The sequence below is a fragment of the Bos indicus x Bos taurus genome, chromosome 7, assembly GCF_003369695.1.
Source record: "Bos indicus x Bos taurus breed Angus x Brahman F1 hybrid chromosome 7, Bos_hybrid_MaternalHap_v2.0, whole genome shotgun sequence".
Classification (NCBI taxonomy): domain Eukaryota; kingdom Metazoa; phylum Chordata; class Mammalia; order Artiodactyla; family Bovidae; genus Bos; species Bos indicus x Bos taurus.
Window position 1 is genome coordinate 104,726,048 of NC_040082.1, and position 13,951 is coordinate 104,739,998.

The 13,951-nt window shown below is 52.1% G+C and overlaps 1 protein-coding gene and 1 pseudogene across 2 annotated transcripts; both read right to left on the bottom strand.

Moving 5' to 3' along the window:
• Window positions 1–250: 250 nt before the first annotated feature.
• Window positions 251–4,460, bottom strand: LOC113896117 (bone marrow stromal antigen 2-like). 2 transcript variants are annotated; one of them, XM_027548197.1, is made up of 5 exons: window positions 3,924–4,460; window positions 3,097–3,151; window positions 2,763–2,814; window positions 2,384–2,499; window positions 251–818 (listed from the first exon to the last, which is right to left on the bottom strand). In XM_027548197.1, the coding sequence occupies exons 1-4, from the start codon at window positions 4,230–4,232 to the stop codon at window positions 2,403–2,405; spliced, it is 513 nt and encodes a 170-aa protein (XP_027403998.1). In that variant the 5' UTR covers window positions 4,233–4,460; the 3' UTR covers window positions 251–818; window positions 2,384–2,402. The 2 variants fall into 2 exon arrangements, with proteins under 2 accessions (XP_027403998.1, XP_027403997.1); XM_027548196.1 differs by having other exon boundaries at window positions 251–2,151; window positions 3,924–4,455.
• Window positions 4,461–10,945: 6,485 nt separating this feature from the next.
• On the bottom strand, window positions 10,946–13,719 carry LOC113896116 (annotated as a pseudogene).
• Between the last annotated feature and the right edge of the window lie 232 nt (window positions 13,720–13,951).

The window sequence follows — 13,951 nt, forward strand, 5'->3', positions numbered from 1 at the left end:
TCCAGGTGCAAAGACTGTGAGATCTAGTTTCCTGATCAGGGCCAAATCAGGCCCCCCTGCATTGGGAGAGTGGAGTCTCACCCACCGGATCACTAGGAAAGTCCTAATCTATCTTTTTTTCCTTCTGTTTTTTGGCTGTGACTTGCAGAATGTGGGATCTTAGTTCCCTGACAACAGATCTCACCCATGTCCCCTGCAGTTTAAGTGAGGTGCCTTAACCACCAGACCACCAGGGAAGTCCCAAGCTTTGTTATTTTTTCAAGACTCACTTTATTTTGGTTTGCACAAATCCAGCAAAGACAGTCCAGAAACATTCCATAGACTCCGTTTCCATTTCCACCACCTTGGTCACCTTTCATCTCTAAGGTGCACGTGTTGCAATGTAGGAACCAGTGCTGACCAGTAACAGGATTAACTGAAATCCACGCATTATTCCCATCTCCTCAGTTTCCCCTAATGTCCTTTTTCTGCCCCCGGATCCTCACAGGACACTGAGTCCTGATGCTTCTGTAGGCTCCCTTGGGTCAGGCAGAGTCTCAGGCTTTCCTGGTCATAATGACCTTGAGAGTGGAGAGTCAGGTGTTCTGTAGGGTGGTCCTCAGGTGGGATTGGTCTGGGGTTGTTCTCATGGTTGGACTGGCCTTTGGTGAGAAGGACTGGAGAGGGCACGTGCCGTTCTCATGACACTCATGCGTCCAAGACACGGGCTATCAGCCTGACTTACCCTGTGATGTTGATCGTGGTGCCCTGGCTGAGGTGGTGTCCGTCAGGCGTCTCCACCAGAAAGCTACCTCCTTCCTCTCTTCCACCTGTGCCTTCTGGAAAGAGGTGACCATTTATAGCCCACACCAAAGCCATGGGACCCGCACATCATCCTCTTGAGGGTGAGATATTTGTGTATGTTATTTGATATTCTTCGGCCTGGGAGATTTTTCTCCTCTCTTTCATTTATTGTTTTAGTCAGTCATGTATTTATATTCCTGCGAATTCATGGATATTTATTTTACACGTGATGATATTTATTTTGTCACTCAAACAGTTTCCACTTTGGCTCTTTGTTATTTTTCACAAGCTTCATTCCACTAAAGCATTCGGGAACATTCTTTGTAGTCATGTAGAAACCATACGCTTATAAGGGGCTCAGTTAACAAAAGCCACCATCAAACACCATTTTAGGAGCAGGGGGCACACACAGGGAGAGCGTTCTTTCCTTTTTACTGGTCATGTCTCCCAGCTTATGGGATATTAGTTCCTAGACCAGGGACTGAACCCAGGCCACGGGAGCCTGGAATCCTAACCACCAAGTCATCAGAGAACTCTTCGAGGACTTCATTTTGAGAAGCAGAGAAGTCTCTGGGGAGGGGCTCCCAGAGCTGGGTACTGTGGGATGAATAGGAGCTTGGGGGATGGAGGTGGCAGGACAAGGTGACACAGATCTGTCCCAAGTCTGCTCATCCAAGTGTGAGTCCCAGCCCTGCACTTTCTGCCGGAAGGGATTGGGAGCCAGGACAAAGTGTCCCTCGTCTCAGCGTCGGTTTCCTCGTGGAACCGCTGTCATCAGAAGATGCAATGGTAATGAGATGAGAGCAGCCAGGAGATGAGAGAAGAAAGCTGCAGGCAGGGAGCTCTGACCAGGGTCCTTTAGAGGCTGCCAGCAGAGAAGAGGGCTGGGGATGCAGGGGGATGGTGCCTGCTGGAACCCCCGAGATCTTGAGGAACATTCTAGAGCACGGAAGGCTGGTTGTGGACGTCAGTGGATGTCCACCTTTGTCTGCAGGGCAGGCCACAGATGCTTTGGGAGGTCACCCAGTAACGCTCCAAACACTCGAGAGTCCAGTTTTGCCCCCAAAAGGGATGTTTCCATTTCGAGTCCAAAGACCCAAGAGGAAAGTGACTTTCTCAGAGCAGTGTCAGCAAGATGGAGGTGCCACAACCTGACTCGCGTGCCATCCCTAGCTCTAGGCGGCCCTGGGCCAGCTCTGCTACTTTCCCACTCTCAAGGCATCCTTTCAGGACTGCCCTGTCTTGGGCCCCTTAGGCTACCCCATCCTCCCTACAACTTTGTTGCCATGTGGTCGTGTCGGGACTGGCCAGGTCCGGAAGCCTCAAACCGGGAATCTGAGCTGGAGTCGGCCCAGTCCTGGTTGTGGCCTAAAAGATATCAGAATAGGGAGTCAGAGGCAGACGGATCCCGGGCTCCGTCCCCAGCCCCACCAGACTCTAGGGCCCCTCCCAACTCACTGAGCCCTCCCTCGGTCTCCAGATTCCACTCCCCGGTGCCCAGCCCCCTGCCCCGCAGGCAGGCCACCTCCCCAGACCCTGACCCAGACCCAGCTCCCCGCCCCTCCGAGCTTTCTTCTCCCTCGAGACACCCCCTTCTTACCGGCCGGCTTTCTGGGACCTCATATCTTCAGACACTTGCAGATGATGAGCGTACACATATGTAACATGAAAAACCACACTGAACCGTTGTCCTCCGCTGAGGCCTCACTCTTTCTTCTGGAATAGAAATCGGGGAACTCAGGCTGCGGCCCCCTGGGCTCCAGGGGATCTGCGCTCTGCCCTTAAGAATCTACACTCCTCCCCCACCAAGCCGCTGGGCAGGAGAGTGAGCAGCGGCCACCCCAGGGTTGTGTGGCAGATGGGACCCGGTTGGGACTTAAACTTAGTTCCCTGAGCGTCGGGGTTTTTCCGGAGCCGAAGGGACTCGGGAGTCTGGGGGGGTGGAGTGAAAGGGGCGTGGCCGGGGCGTGGTCTCGCACCTTTCCTTCGTCAGAGCGTCTTGCAGTTGTTGGTTCAAACTCGCCAATTCTCCTGTTTGAGGAATGGGGTACAGATTCAGGGGCCTCGTGGACACAGTGATCTCGCTAAGCCACCTGACACCCAGCCGGGACATCACGTGACTTAGCGCGGTGTTCATTCATCCCCAGCTGGGAAACCCGGCTCTGGGCTCCCCCACCCGAAATGGAATCTGGCCCCCCTTCCTCTTGCCTGATCACAACCCTGGGACCCTCCCTCCGGACTCCCTTTCAACACCTGACCTGTCGCTACCCCCCTAGCCCACTGTGAGGAACCCTGGTCATTTGCTTTTCTCACCCTGAAGCTCCTCCACTCGTGCCTGCTCCTTCTTCAGAGAGTCCCTCAGGGTCACCTGGGTCAGAGGGGAGAGTCAGAACCTGGACTCCTGTGCCTGGGTTCTGGCCCCTCCCTGAGCCCTGGGATCAGAGGCGCTCAGATGCACACACCCTTCATTTCCCATTCCCCACCCCACCCCCCGGCCCCTCAGTCTTCTACCTTGAAGAATGGGCACAACCTCCCACCTTCCCCAGGACACCCGTAAGAGTGTGATCCTCAAAATGTGAGTTTGAAGGCCCCCCAGAAGAGAATGTGGAGGTTCCCCATGCCCAGACTCTAGGAGAATTTTCTAGATGCCCTGGGCTATAGCCCAATAAGATTAAGAGTTCCTTCTATAACCAGAAACAAGGGGCTGGGGGTCGGAAGTGGGAGTGATTATTTCAAAGCCCAAGTTAGAGGTCCACAGAGTTTCAAGGTCCTCCATGTTAGAACAGAAGTGAAAATTTCAAAGGCTCTCAGGATGCAGTGGAAAGAGCTGGCTAGGTCCTGTTCCCAGCCCCTAGAGGGGATTTCTGCTCCCCGAGATTGCCCAAGGGGCGTTTCTAGATCCCCCCATTCAAGCGCCAGAGTTTAGAGATCCTTCATATCCTAAAGGGATACTGACGCACATAATTGGGAGTTTTAAGGCTCCCCCTCAACATACCCCAGCATCCCAGAGAGAGTTTGGAGGTTCCCAAACCCTGGTGGTGGCAAAAAGGACACAGTTTCAAGGTCTATCTCGATCTCCACAAAGACCCCGGGAGAGACCTCCAAGTCCGGGGCCCTCTCGAGGGGCTGCAATGGCTTACCACAGCCTGTTTGCAGGTGGCAGCTTCAGCTTCCTTCTTGTGTAAGAGTTCCTGGGCTTGGGTTAGCTGGCGCTGCACGTGTTGGTTGACCTCCTGACATTCCTTCTGTGCTTGGAGGCCATCCACGCAGGCCTTGCTGTTGGCAATGACAGCGAAGTAGATCAGGGTCCCAAGCAGACTTACCGCCGCCAGGAGCAGCAGGAGCCCCAGCCACAGCGGCAGTTTGCGGCCACACAGCGCTGACTCACTCGAGTCCTTTTCTTTGTCTATGGGCATCACGAACTCACTCATGTCCTCCTCGGTGTCCATGGGCACTGGTCTGTAGTGAATAGAAGAAGTAGTGCCATCCTGACTGAACTGCTGGAACCTTTATAGGCTAAGACTGCCCCCTCATTAGCATAATAGCGGTGCCGACCAATGACAAGCTCCAGAAGGACTGGAGTGACTTGGCAACACTCCAGTGGAGCCTGTGCAGCCAGGGGACAGCCCAGGCATTCCGTTTAGGTTTCGGTTTCAGTTTCCTTTTCCCGAGAAAAAAGGCTGAGTTGCTCTTGCCAATTTCTGGCCATGAGGCTTTCTGGGTTGGATGCTGGCCAGTGAGATCCTGAGAGAGGGGAGTGGGGCTCCTGGGACACCCCATGTCATGTCCTAGCCCTTCTCCTACATGTTTCTGAGGGTGACCATTGCAGTTACTGAGCAGCCGGTGCACGCCAGCTCTGTGTTCGTCTGTAACACAAACGGAAGAGGCAGAGGGCTTTTTAGGGGGGCCAAGTCCCCAACTGGGAGAAATGAAGGCTGAGACGAGTGGTGACTGGGGCGGCGTTGTGTCTGACTTAGGAGACTGGGTTTCGAATTCAGGAATCTCCTGGTGACCTTGAGGAGTTCAATTAGCGTCTCTGTCCCCTGCCAAGTGGACCATCAGGAGGCATGGAGGGTGTCAGAGGACCGACCAGAGCCTGCAGGGAGAGGAGAGAAGCACAGGACCTCAAATACTACTCAGACTGCAGTTGTCCTACATGGCCACCAGGGGACGCACCAGGCAACAAACAACCACCAGGCCCTTGTCCTGGCTCCGTAACAGGAACTTGCTGTTTCTGCCAGCATCTGCCTCTACCACACCGGGACTCCAAAAAGGCCCTCTGAACTGTAACCGAACATTACCCTAAGTGGCCTTCCCAGGGCAGACTCCTCCCCCATATCTTCTGTTTTAGCTCCTTTATGAAGTATGGAGATAATAGTATCTAACACACGTCCCTGAGTTGTTTTCACAAGTGTGAAAATGCCACCCCCCTTCCTCCTACCCAAGCCACACACACCAAATGGAAGATGTTAACCACATGAGGATCAGGACATGTAGCCCCCAGACCTACTGGTGGAAAAAAGATTGATAATGTTAACCCCTGTGACCTCACTATCTGTCACTCAGAGAATCGTCCCATACCCTGGGCCCACTGGCCCCTCCCCTGGGCCTTGAAAATGCTTTTCAGAGACCTCTGGAGGGGTCAGGATTCACTGGGGGTATAAGCGACCGGCCTCCTTGCGGGGCCCTGCAATGAAGCTTCCTCTGCTGCAAACCCCACAATTTCTGTCTGTCTGTCCTCACTGTGTGCCAGGGTCACGGACTTCAGTTCACGGAAGCTCAGTTTCCTCGTCTGTAACGTGGGGCCATCACAGGAGCGGCTTCGTCAGGAGAGGCCAATGTGGACTTCTGAGTGAAGCGCTCTGCATCCAGTGGGCACTCAGTGCCTGTGTGGCTGGGCGTGTGACTCAGGGCAGATGGACTGAGGGCAAATGTGGAAATCAGGCCCAGGAGTGAGGAGTACATTTTGAGGAAAGCAGATCAGATCCATTTGGGACACTCAGAACCCAAAGGACCTGGGCAGGAGGTGTCTAGGGAGAGCCCTCCAAAGGGGGTGGGACGCTGGAGTGGCATTCCAGGGAACTCAGGCTGCACTGATCTCCCTTCCAAATGATCAATGGCCTGATTACACACTTCCTGTTGCAGGAAGTGACTTCTGGAGGCAGCTGTGCACTTGTCCACTGGCTTCTTTCACCACAGCCCGACCACTACCCAGGTTCTGTAGGCTCAGCCATTTGCAGGGTTTGCAGTCAGCTGGATCAGATGGTACGTGGGGCCAAAGCCAGGGATCCTGGTGTTCAGGATGACACCCCTCTGCCTAGTTACGAGGCTCACAGCAAAGACCCGCTTCCAACAACTCAAGAGATGACTCTACACGCGGACATCACCAGATAGTCTATCTGAAATCAGATTATGTTCTTTGCCCCCAGAGATGGAGAAGCTCTATACAGTGAGCAAAAATAAGACCTGGAGCTGACTGTGGCTCAGATCATGACTCCTTCTTGCCAAATTCAGGCTTAAATTAAAGGAAGTAGTGGAAAACCACTAGGCCATTCAGGTATGACCTAAATCCAAAGCCTTACAGTGGAGGTGACAAATAGACTCACAGGGTTAGATCTGGTAGACAGAGCGCCTGAAGAACTATGGAGGGAGGTTTATAACACCATACAGGGGTCAGGGACCAAAGCTGTTCCGAAGCCAAACACATACCTGAAGGCAAAGTGGCTGTCTGTGCTTAGTGACTCAGGCGTGTCCGACTCTTTGCCACCCCATGGACTCTAGCCCACCAGGCAGCTCTGTCCATGGGGATTCTCCGGGCAAGAATACCGGAGTGGGTTGCCATGCCCTCCTCCAGGGGATCTTTACAACCCAGGGATTGAACCCAGGTCTCCTGCATTGCAGGCGGATTTTTACTGTCTGAGCCACCAGGGTTGTCTGAGGAAGCCTCACAAACAGTTGAGGAAAGAAGAAAAGTGAAAGGCAAGGGAGAAGGGAGAGAAACCCGACTCAAGGCAGAGTTTCAGAGAACAGCAAGGAGACATAAGAAGGCCTTTTTCAAGGAACAATGCAAAGAAATAGAGAAAAACAGTAGAGTGGGAAAGACTAGAGAGTTCTTCTAAAAAATTGGAGGTATCCTGGGAACATTTCATGAGAAGACGAGCACAATAAGGACAGATACAGTAAGGAGCTAAGAGAAACAGAAATAATTAAGAAAAGGTGGCAAGAATACACAGAACAACTATAGAGGAAAGGTCTTTGTGACCTAGATAACCATAATGCTACGGTCACTCACCTAGAGCTGAACATCCTGGAGTGTGAAGTTAAGTGGGCCTTAGGAAGCATTGCTATAAACAAAGCTAGTGGAGGTGATGGAGTTCCAGCTGAGCTGTTTCAAATCCTAAAAGATGATGCTGTTAAAGTGCTGCTCTCAATATGTCAGCAGATTTGTAAAACTCAGATCCAGAAGAGGTCAGTTTTCATTCCAATCTCAAGGAAGGCAATGCCAAAGAATGTTCCAACTACCATACAATTGTGCTCATTTCACAAGCTAGCAAGGTTTGCTCAAAGTCCTTCAGGCTAGGCTTTAGCAGTACAGGAACCAAGAACATCCATTGTCTGAGGTGGGTTTCAAAAAGGCAGAGGAACCAGAGGTCAAATTGCCAACATTCTTTGGATTGTGGAGAAAGCAACGGAGTTCCAGAAAAAATTTACTTTTGCTTCATTGACTGTGCTAAAGGCTTTGACTGTGTGGATCACAACAAACTGTGGAAAATTCTGAAAGAGATGAGAGTGCCCGACCATGTTATCTGTCTCCTGAGAAACCCATATACGGGTCACAAAGCAAACTTAGAATTGGACCTGGAACCCTGACTGGCTCAAAATTGAGAAAGGAGTGAGACATGGCTTTATACTGTCACGCTGCGTGTTTAACTTTATGCAGAGTACAACATGTGAAAGGCTGGCCTGGATGAACGACAAGCAGGAATCAAGACTTCCAGGAGAAATATCAACAGCTTCAGACATGCAGAAGACACTACTCTAATGCAGAAAGGGGAGATGAACTAAAGAGCCTCTTGATGAAGTGAAAGAGGAGAATGAAAAACCTGGCTTGAAATACAACAAGCAACAAACTACGGTCAAGGCATCTGGTCCCATCACTTCATGGAAAATAAAATCAGAAAAAGCAGAAACTGTGACAGATTTTATTTTCTTGGTTTCCAAAATCACTGAGCATGGGTACTACAGCCATGAAATTAAAAGACATTTGCTCCTTGAAAGAAAAGCTCTGACAAACCTAGACAGGATATTAAGAAGCAGACACATCACGTTTCCAACAGAATTCCATATATTTACAGTTATGGTCTTTTCAATAGTCATGTATGGATGGGAGAGTTTGACCATAAAGAAGGTTGAGCACTGAAGAATCAATGCTTTCCAACTGAAGTGCTGGAGAAGACTCTTGAGAGATCCTTGAACAGCAAGGAGATCAAACCAGTCAATCCTAAAGGAAAGCAACCCTAAGTATTCATTGGAAGGACTGATGCTGAAGCTCCAATATTTTGGCCACCTGATTGGAAGAGCCAACTCATTGGAAAAGACCCTGATGCTGAGAAATACTGAAGGCAAGAGGAGAAGGTGGCAGCTGAGGATGAGTTGGTTCGATAGCATCACCAACTCATTTGAGCAAACTCTGGAGGAGAGTGGAAGACAGAGGAGCCTGGCAAGCTGCAGTCCATGGGGCTGCAAAGCCAGGGACACCACTGAGTAACTGAACAATGACAATTTCCTCACCCCACCCCCACCCCAACTCCATTAAAGCCACTCAGCAGCCAAATGACCCAGGGATGGACTTGCTGTAGAGACTGACATTGAGCCTCTGTGTCCCCAGAGGAGGGACACGCAGAGGAGGGCCTGAGGAGGGCCTCCCTCCCAGGCTAGGACTCCAGGTGCAAAGACAGGGCCCTTGGCAAAGCTGGTATCTGAGCTCCACTGGGCTGAATTTTGAACTTTAGGGTCAGCTTAGGACCATGATTTGAGATAGGGGTCAAGGTTGCATGTGCTCAGCCCTGCCTCCCTGCCAGCCCTGGGCAAGTGATTTCATCCTAGCCTTAGTTTCCATAGCTGTAAAATGGGGATGAACATAAGAGAACTTTTGTGCCCCCCCCCCCCACATTTTGCAACCAAACCAGTGCTGTATTCACCTCATTCTAGTCTCAGCCCTGAAAACAGGAAGTTTGTGAGTTTTCCAAGATTTTGATTGGAAAAAGTAACTCATATTCTTCTGAATTTATGCTTTAAAAAACATATGTATATATATAATTGTCTGTGCCAGGTCTTATTCGTGGCAGGCTGAATCTTTGCCTGGACACATGGAATCTTACTTGTTGCCTGTGAGATCTAGTTTCCTGATCAGGGCCAAATCAGGCCCCCCTGCATTGGGAGAGTGGAGTCTCACCCACCGGATCACTAGGAAAGTCCTAATCTATCTTTTTTTCCTTCTGTTTTTTGGCTGTGACTTGCAGAATGTGGGATCTTAGTTCCCTGACAACAGATCTCACCCATGTCCCCTGCAGTTTAAGTGAGGTGCCTTAACCACCAGACCACCAGGGAAGTCCCAAGCTTTGTTATTTTTTCAAGACTCACTTTATTTTGGTTTGCACAAATCCAGCAAAGACAGTCCAGAAACATTCCATAGACTCCGTTTCCATTTCCACCACCTTGGTCACCTTTCATCTCTAAGGTGCACGTGTTGCAATGTAGGAACCAGTGCTGACCAGTAACAGGATTAACTGAAATCCACGCATTATTCCCATCTCCTCAGTTTCCCCTAATGTCCTTTTTCTGCCCCCGGATCCTCACAGGACACTGAGTCCTGATGCTTCTGTAGGCTCCCTTGGGTCAGGCAGAGTCTCAGGCTTTCCTGGTCGTGATGACCTTGAGAGTGGAGAGTCAGGTGTTCTGTAGGGTGGTCCTCGGGTGGGATTGGTCTGGGGTTGTTCTCATGGTTGGACTGGCCTTTGGCGAGAAGGACCGGAGAGGGCACGTGCTGTTCTCATGACACTCATGTGCCCAGGACACGGGCTATCAGCCTGACTTACCCTGTGATGTTGATCGTGGTGCCCTGGCTGAGGTGGTGTCCGTCAGGCGTCTCCACCAGAAAGCTACCTCCTTCCTCTCTTCCACCTGTGCCTTCTGGAAAGAGGTGACCATTTATAGCCCACACCAAAGCCATGGGACCCACACATCATCCTCTTGAGGGTGAGATATTTGTGAATGTCATTTGATATTCTTCGGCCTGGGAGATTTTTCTCCTCTCTTTCATTTATTGTTTTAGTCAGTCATGTATTTATATTCCTGCGAATTCATGGATATTTATTTTACACGTGATGATATTTATTTTGTCACTCAAACAGTTTCCACTTTGGCTCTTTGTTATTTTTCACAAGCTTCATTCCACTAAAGCATTCGGGAACATTCTTTGTAGTCATGTAGAAACCATACGCTTATAAGGGGCTCAGTTAACAAAAGCCACCATCAAACACCATTTTAGGAGCAGGGGGCACACACAGGGAGAGCGTTCTTTCCTTTTTACTGGTCATGTCTCCCAGCTTATGGGATATTAGTTCCTAGACCAGGGACTGAACCCAGGCCACGGGAGCCTGGAATGCTAACCACCAAGTCATCAGAGAACTCTTCGAGGACTTCATTTTGAGAAGCAGAGAAGTCTCTGGGGAGGGGCTCCCAGAGCTGGGTACTGTGGGATGAATAGGAGCTTGGGGGATGGAGGTGGCAGGACAAGGTGACACAGATCTGTCCCAAGTCTGCTCATCCAAGTGTGAGTCCCAGCCCTGCACTTTCTGCCGGAAGGGATTGGGAGCCAGGACAAAGTGTCCCTCGTCTCAGCGTCGGTTTCCTCGTGGAACCGTTGTCATCAGAAGATGCAATGGTAATGAGATGAGAGCAGCCAGGAGATGAGAGAAGAAAGCTGCAGGCAGGGAGCTCTGACCAGGGTCCTTTAGAGGCTGCCAGCAGAGAAGAGGGCTGGGGATGCAGGGGGATGGTGCCTGCTGGAACCCCCGAGATCTTGAGGAACATTCTAGAGCACAGAGATCTTGAGGAACATTCTAGAGCACAGAAGGCTGGTTGTGGATGTCAGTGGATGTCCACCTTTGTCTGCAGGGCAGGCCACAGATGCTTTGGGAGGTCACCCAGTAACGCTCCAAACACTCGAGAGTCCAGTTTTGCCCCCAAAAGGGATGTTTCCATTTCGAGTCCAAAGACCCAAGAGGAAAGTGACTTTCTCAGAGCAGTGTCAGCAAGATGGAGGTGCCACAACCCGACTCTCGTGCCATCCCTAGCTCTAGGCGGCCCTGGGCCAGCTCTGCTACTTTTCCACTCTCAAGGCATCCTTTCAGGACTGCCCTGTCTTGGGCCCCTTAGGCTATCCCATCTTCCCTACAACTTTGTTGCCATGTGGTCGTGTCGGGACTGGCCAGGTCCGGAAGCCTCAAACCGGGAATCCGAGCTGGAGTTGGCCCAGTCCTGGTTGTGGCCTAAAAGACATCAGAATAGGGAGTCAGAGGCAGACGGATCAGGCTCCGTTCCCAGCCCCACCAGACTCTAAGGCCCCTCCCAACTCACTGAGCCCTCCCTCGGTCTCCAGATTCCACTCCCCGGTGCCCAGCCCCCTGCCCCGCAGGCAGGCCACCACCCAAGACCTTGACCCAGGCCCAGCTCCCCGCCCCTCCGAGCTTTCTTCTCCCTCGAGACACCCCCTTCGTACCGGCCGGCTTTCTGGGACCTCATTTCTTCAGACACTTGCAGGTGATGAGCACACCCGCGGTCATCACCACACCCGCAAGAAACGCGGGGAAGAACAGGACGGAGAATCTAGAGGGGTAATCCTCTGCGGAAGCCTCACTCTTTCTTCTGGAATAGAAATCGGGGAACTCAGGCTGCGGACCCCAGGGGTCCAGGGGATCTGCGCTTTGCCTTTAAGAATCTCCACTCCTCCCCCAAGTCGCTGGGGAGGAGAGTGAGCAGTGGCCACCCCAGGGATGTGTGACAGTTGGGACGAGGCTGGGACTTAAACTTAGTCCCCCTGAGCATAGGGTTTTTCTGAGCCGAAGGGACTCGGGAGTCTGGGGGTGGAGTGAAAGGGGCGTGGCCGGGGCGTGGTCTCGCACCTTAATTTCTCCGAAAGGTCATGCAGTTGTTGGTTCAAGGTCGCCAACTATCCTGTTTGAGGGATAGGGTACAGATTCAGAGGCCTCGTGGACACAGTGATCTCGCTAAGCCACCTGACACCCAGCCGGGACATCACGTGACTTCGCGCGGTGTTCATTCATTACCAGCTGGGAAACCCGGCTCTGGGCTCCCCCACCCGAAATGGAATCTGGCCCCCCTTCCTCTTGCCTGATCACAACCCTGGGACCCTCCCTCCGGACTCCCTTTCAACACCTGACCTGTCGCTACCCCCCTAGCCCACTGTGAGGAACCCTGGTCATTTGCTTTTCTCACCCTGAAGCTCCTCCACTCGTGCCTGCTCCGTCTTCAGAGAGTCCCTCAGGGTCACCTGGGTCAGAGGGGAGAGTCAGAACTTGGACTCCTGTGCCTGGGTTCTGGCCCTCCCTGAGCCCTGGGAACAGAGGCTCAGATGCACACACTCTTCATTTCCCATCCAACCCTCCCCTGGCCCCTCAGTCTTCTACCTTGAAGAATGGGCACAACCTCCCACCTTCCCCGGGACACCCGTAAGAGTGTGATCCTCAAAATGGGAGTTTGAAGGCCCCCAGAAGAGAATGTGGAGGTTCCCCATGCCCAGACTCTAGGAGAATTTTCTAGATGCCCTATAGCCCAATAAGATTAAGAGTTCCTTCTATAACCAGAAACAAGGGGCTGGGGGTCGGAAGTGGGAGTGATTATTTCAAAGCCCAAGTTAGAGGTCCACAGAGTTTCAACGTCTCCATATTAGAACAGAAGTGAAAATTTCAAAGGTTCTCAGTATTCTGTGGAAAGAGCTGGGTAGGTCCTGTTCCCAGCCCCTAGAGGGGATTTCTGTTCCCCGAGATTGCCCAAGGGGCGTTTCTAGATCCCCCCATTCAAGCGCCAGAGTTTAGAGATCCTTCATATCCTAAAGGGATACTGACGCACATAATTGGGAGTTTTAAGGCTCCCCCTCAACGTACCCCAGCATCCCAGAGAGAGTTTGGAGGTTCCCAAACCCCGGTGGTGGCAAAAAGGACACAGTTTCAAGGTCTATCTCGATCTCCACAAAGACCCTGGGAGAGACCTCTAAGTCCGGGGCCCTCTCGAGGGGCTGCAATGGCTTACCACAGCCTGTTTGCAGGTGGCAGCTTCGGCTTTCTTCTCGTTTAAGAGTTCCTGGGCTTGGGTTAGCTGGCGCTGCACGTGTTGGTTGACCTCCTGACACTCCTTCTGTGCTTGGAGGCCATCCACGCAGGCCTTGCTGTTGGCAATGACAGCGAAGTAGATCATGGGCACAAGCAGCCCCACCGCCGCCAGGAGCAGCAGGAGCCCCAGCCACAGCGGCAGCTTGCGGCCACACAGCGCTGACTCACTCGAGTCCTTTTCTTTGTCTATGGGCATCACGAACTCACTCATGTCCTCCTCGGTGTCCATTAGCACTGGTCTGTAGTGAATAGAAGAAGTAGTGCCATCCTGACTGAACTGCTGGAACTTTTATAGGCTAAGACTGCCCCCTGATTAGCATAATAGTGGTGCCGACCAATGAGAAGCTCCAGGAGGATCCTCTGAGATGGCGGTACTCGAAAGGAGCCTGTGCAGGCAGGAGGCAGTCAGGCTTGCAGTTTAGGTTTCAGTTTCCTATTTCCTTTCCCCGGGGAAAAACGTTGGGTTGGTTTTGCCAAATTCTGGCCTTGGGGCTTTCTGGGTTGGATGCTGGCCAGTGAGATCCTGTGAGAGAGGAGTGGGGCTCCCTGGGACACCCCCTGTCAAGCCCTAGCCCTTCTCCTCCATGTTTCTGAGGGTGACCATTGCAGTTACTGAGCGGCCGGTGCACGGCAGCTCTGTGTTCTGTACCACAAAACGGAAGAGGCAGAGGGCGTTTTGGGGGGCCATGTCCCCAACTGGGAGAAATGAAGGCTGAGACGTGAGTGGTGACTGGGGCGGTGTTGTGTCTGACTGA

Excerpts from the sequence above, each read along its gene's own strand:
- LOC113896117 (XM_027548197.1), bottom strand. The coding sequence starts at position 4,232 with ATGGACACCGAGGAGGACATGAGTGAGTTCGTGATGCCCATAGACAAA. Across the intron at positions 2,815-3,096 it reads ACGAGTGGAGGAGCTTCAGG|GAGAATTGGCGAGTTTGAAC; the intron begins GTGAGAAAAGCA and ends TTCCTCAAACAG. Across the intron at positions 2,500-2,762 it reads GACGCTCTGACGAAGGAAAG|AAGAAAGAGTGAGGCCTCAG; the intron begins GTGCGAGACCAC and ends TTTCTATTCCAG.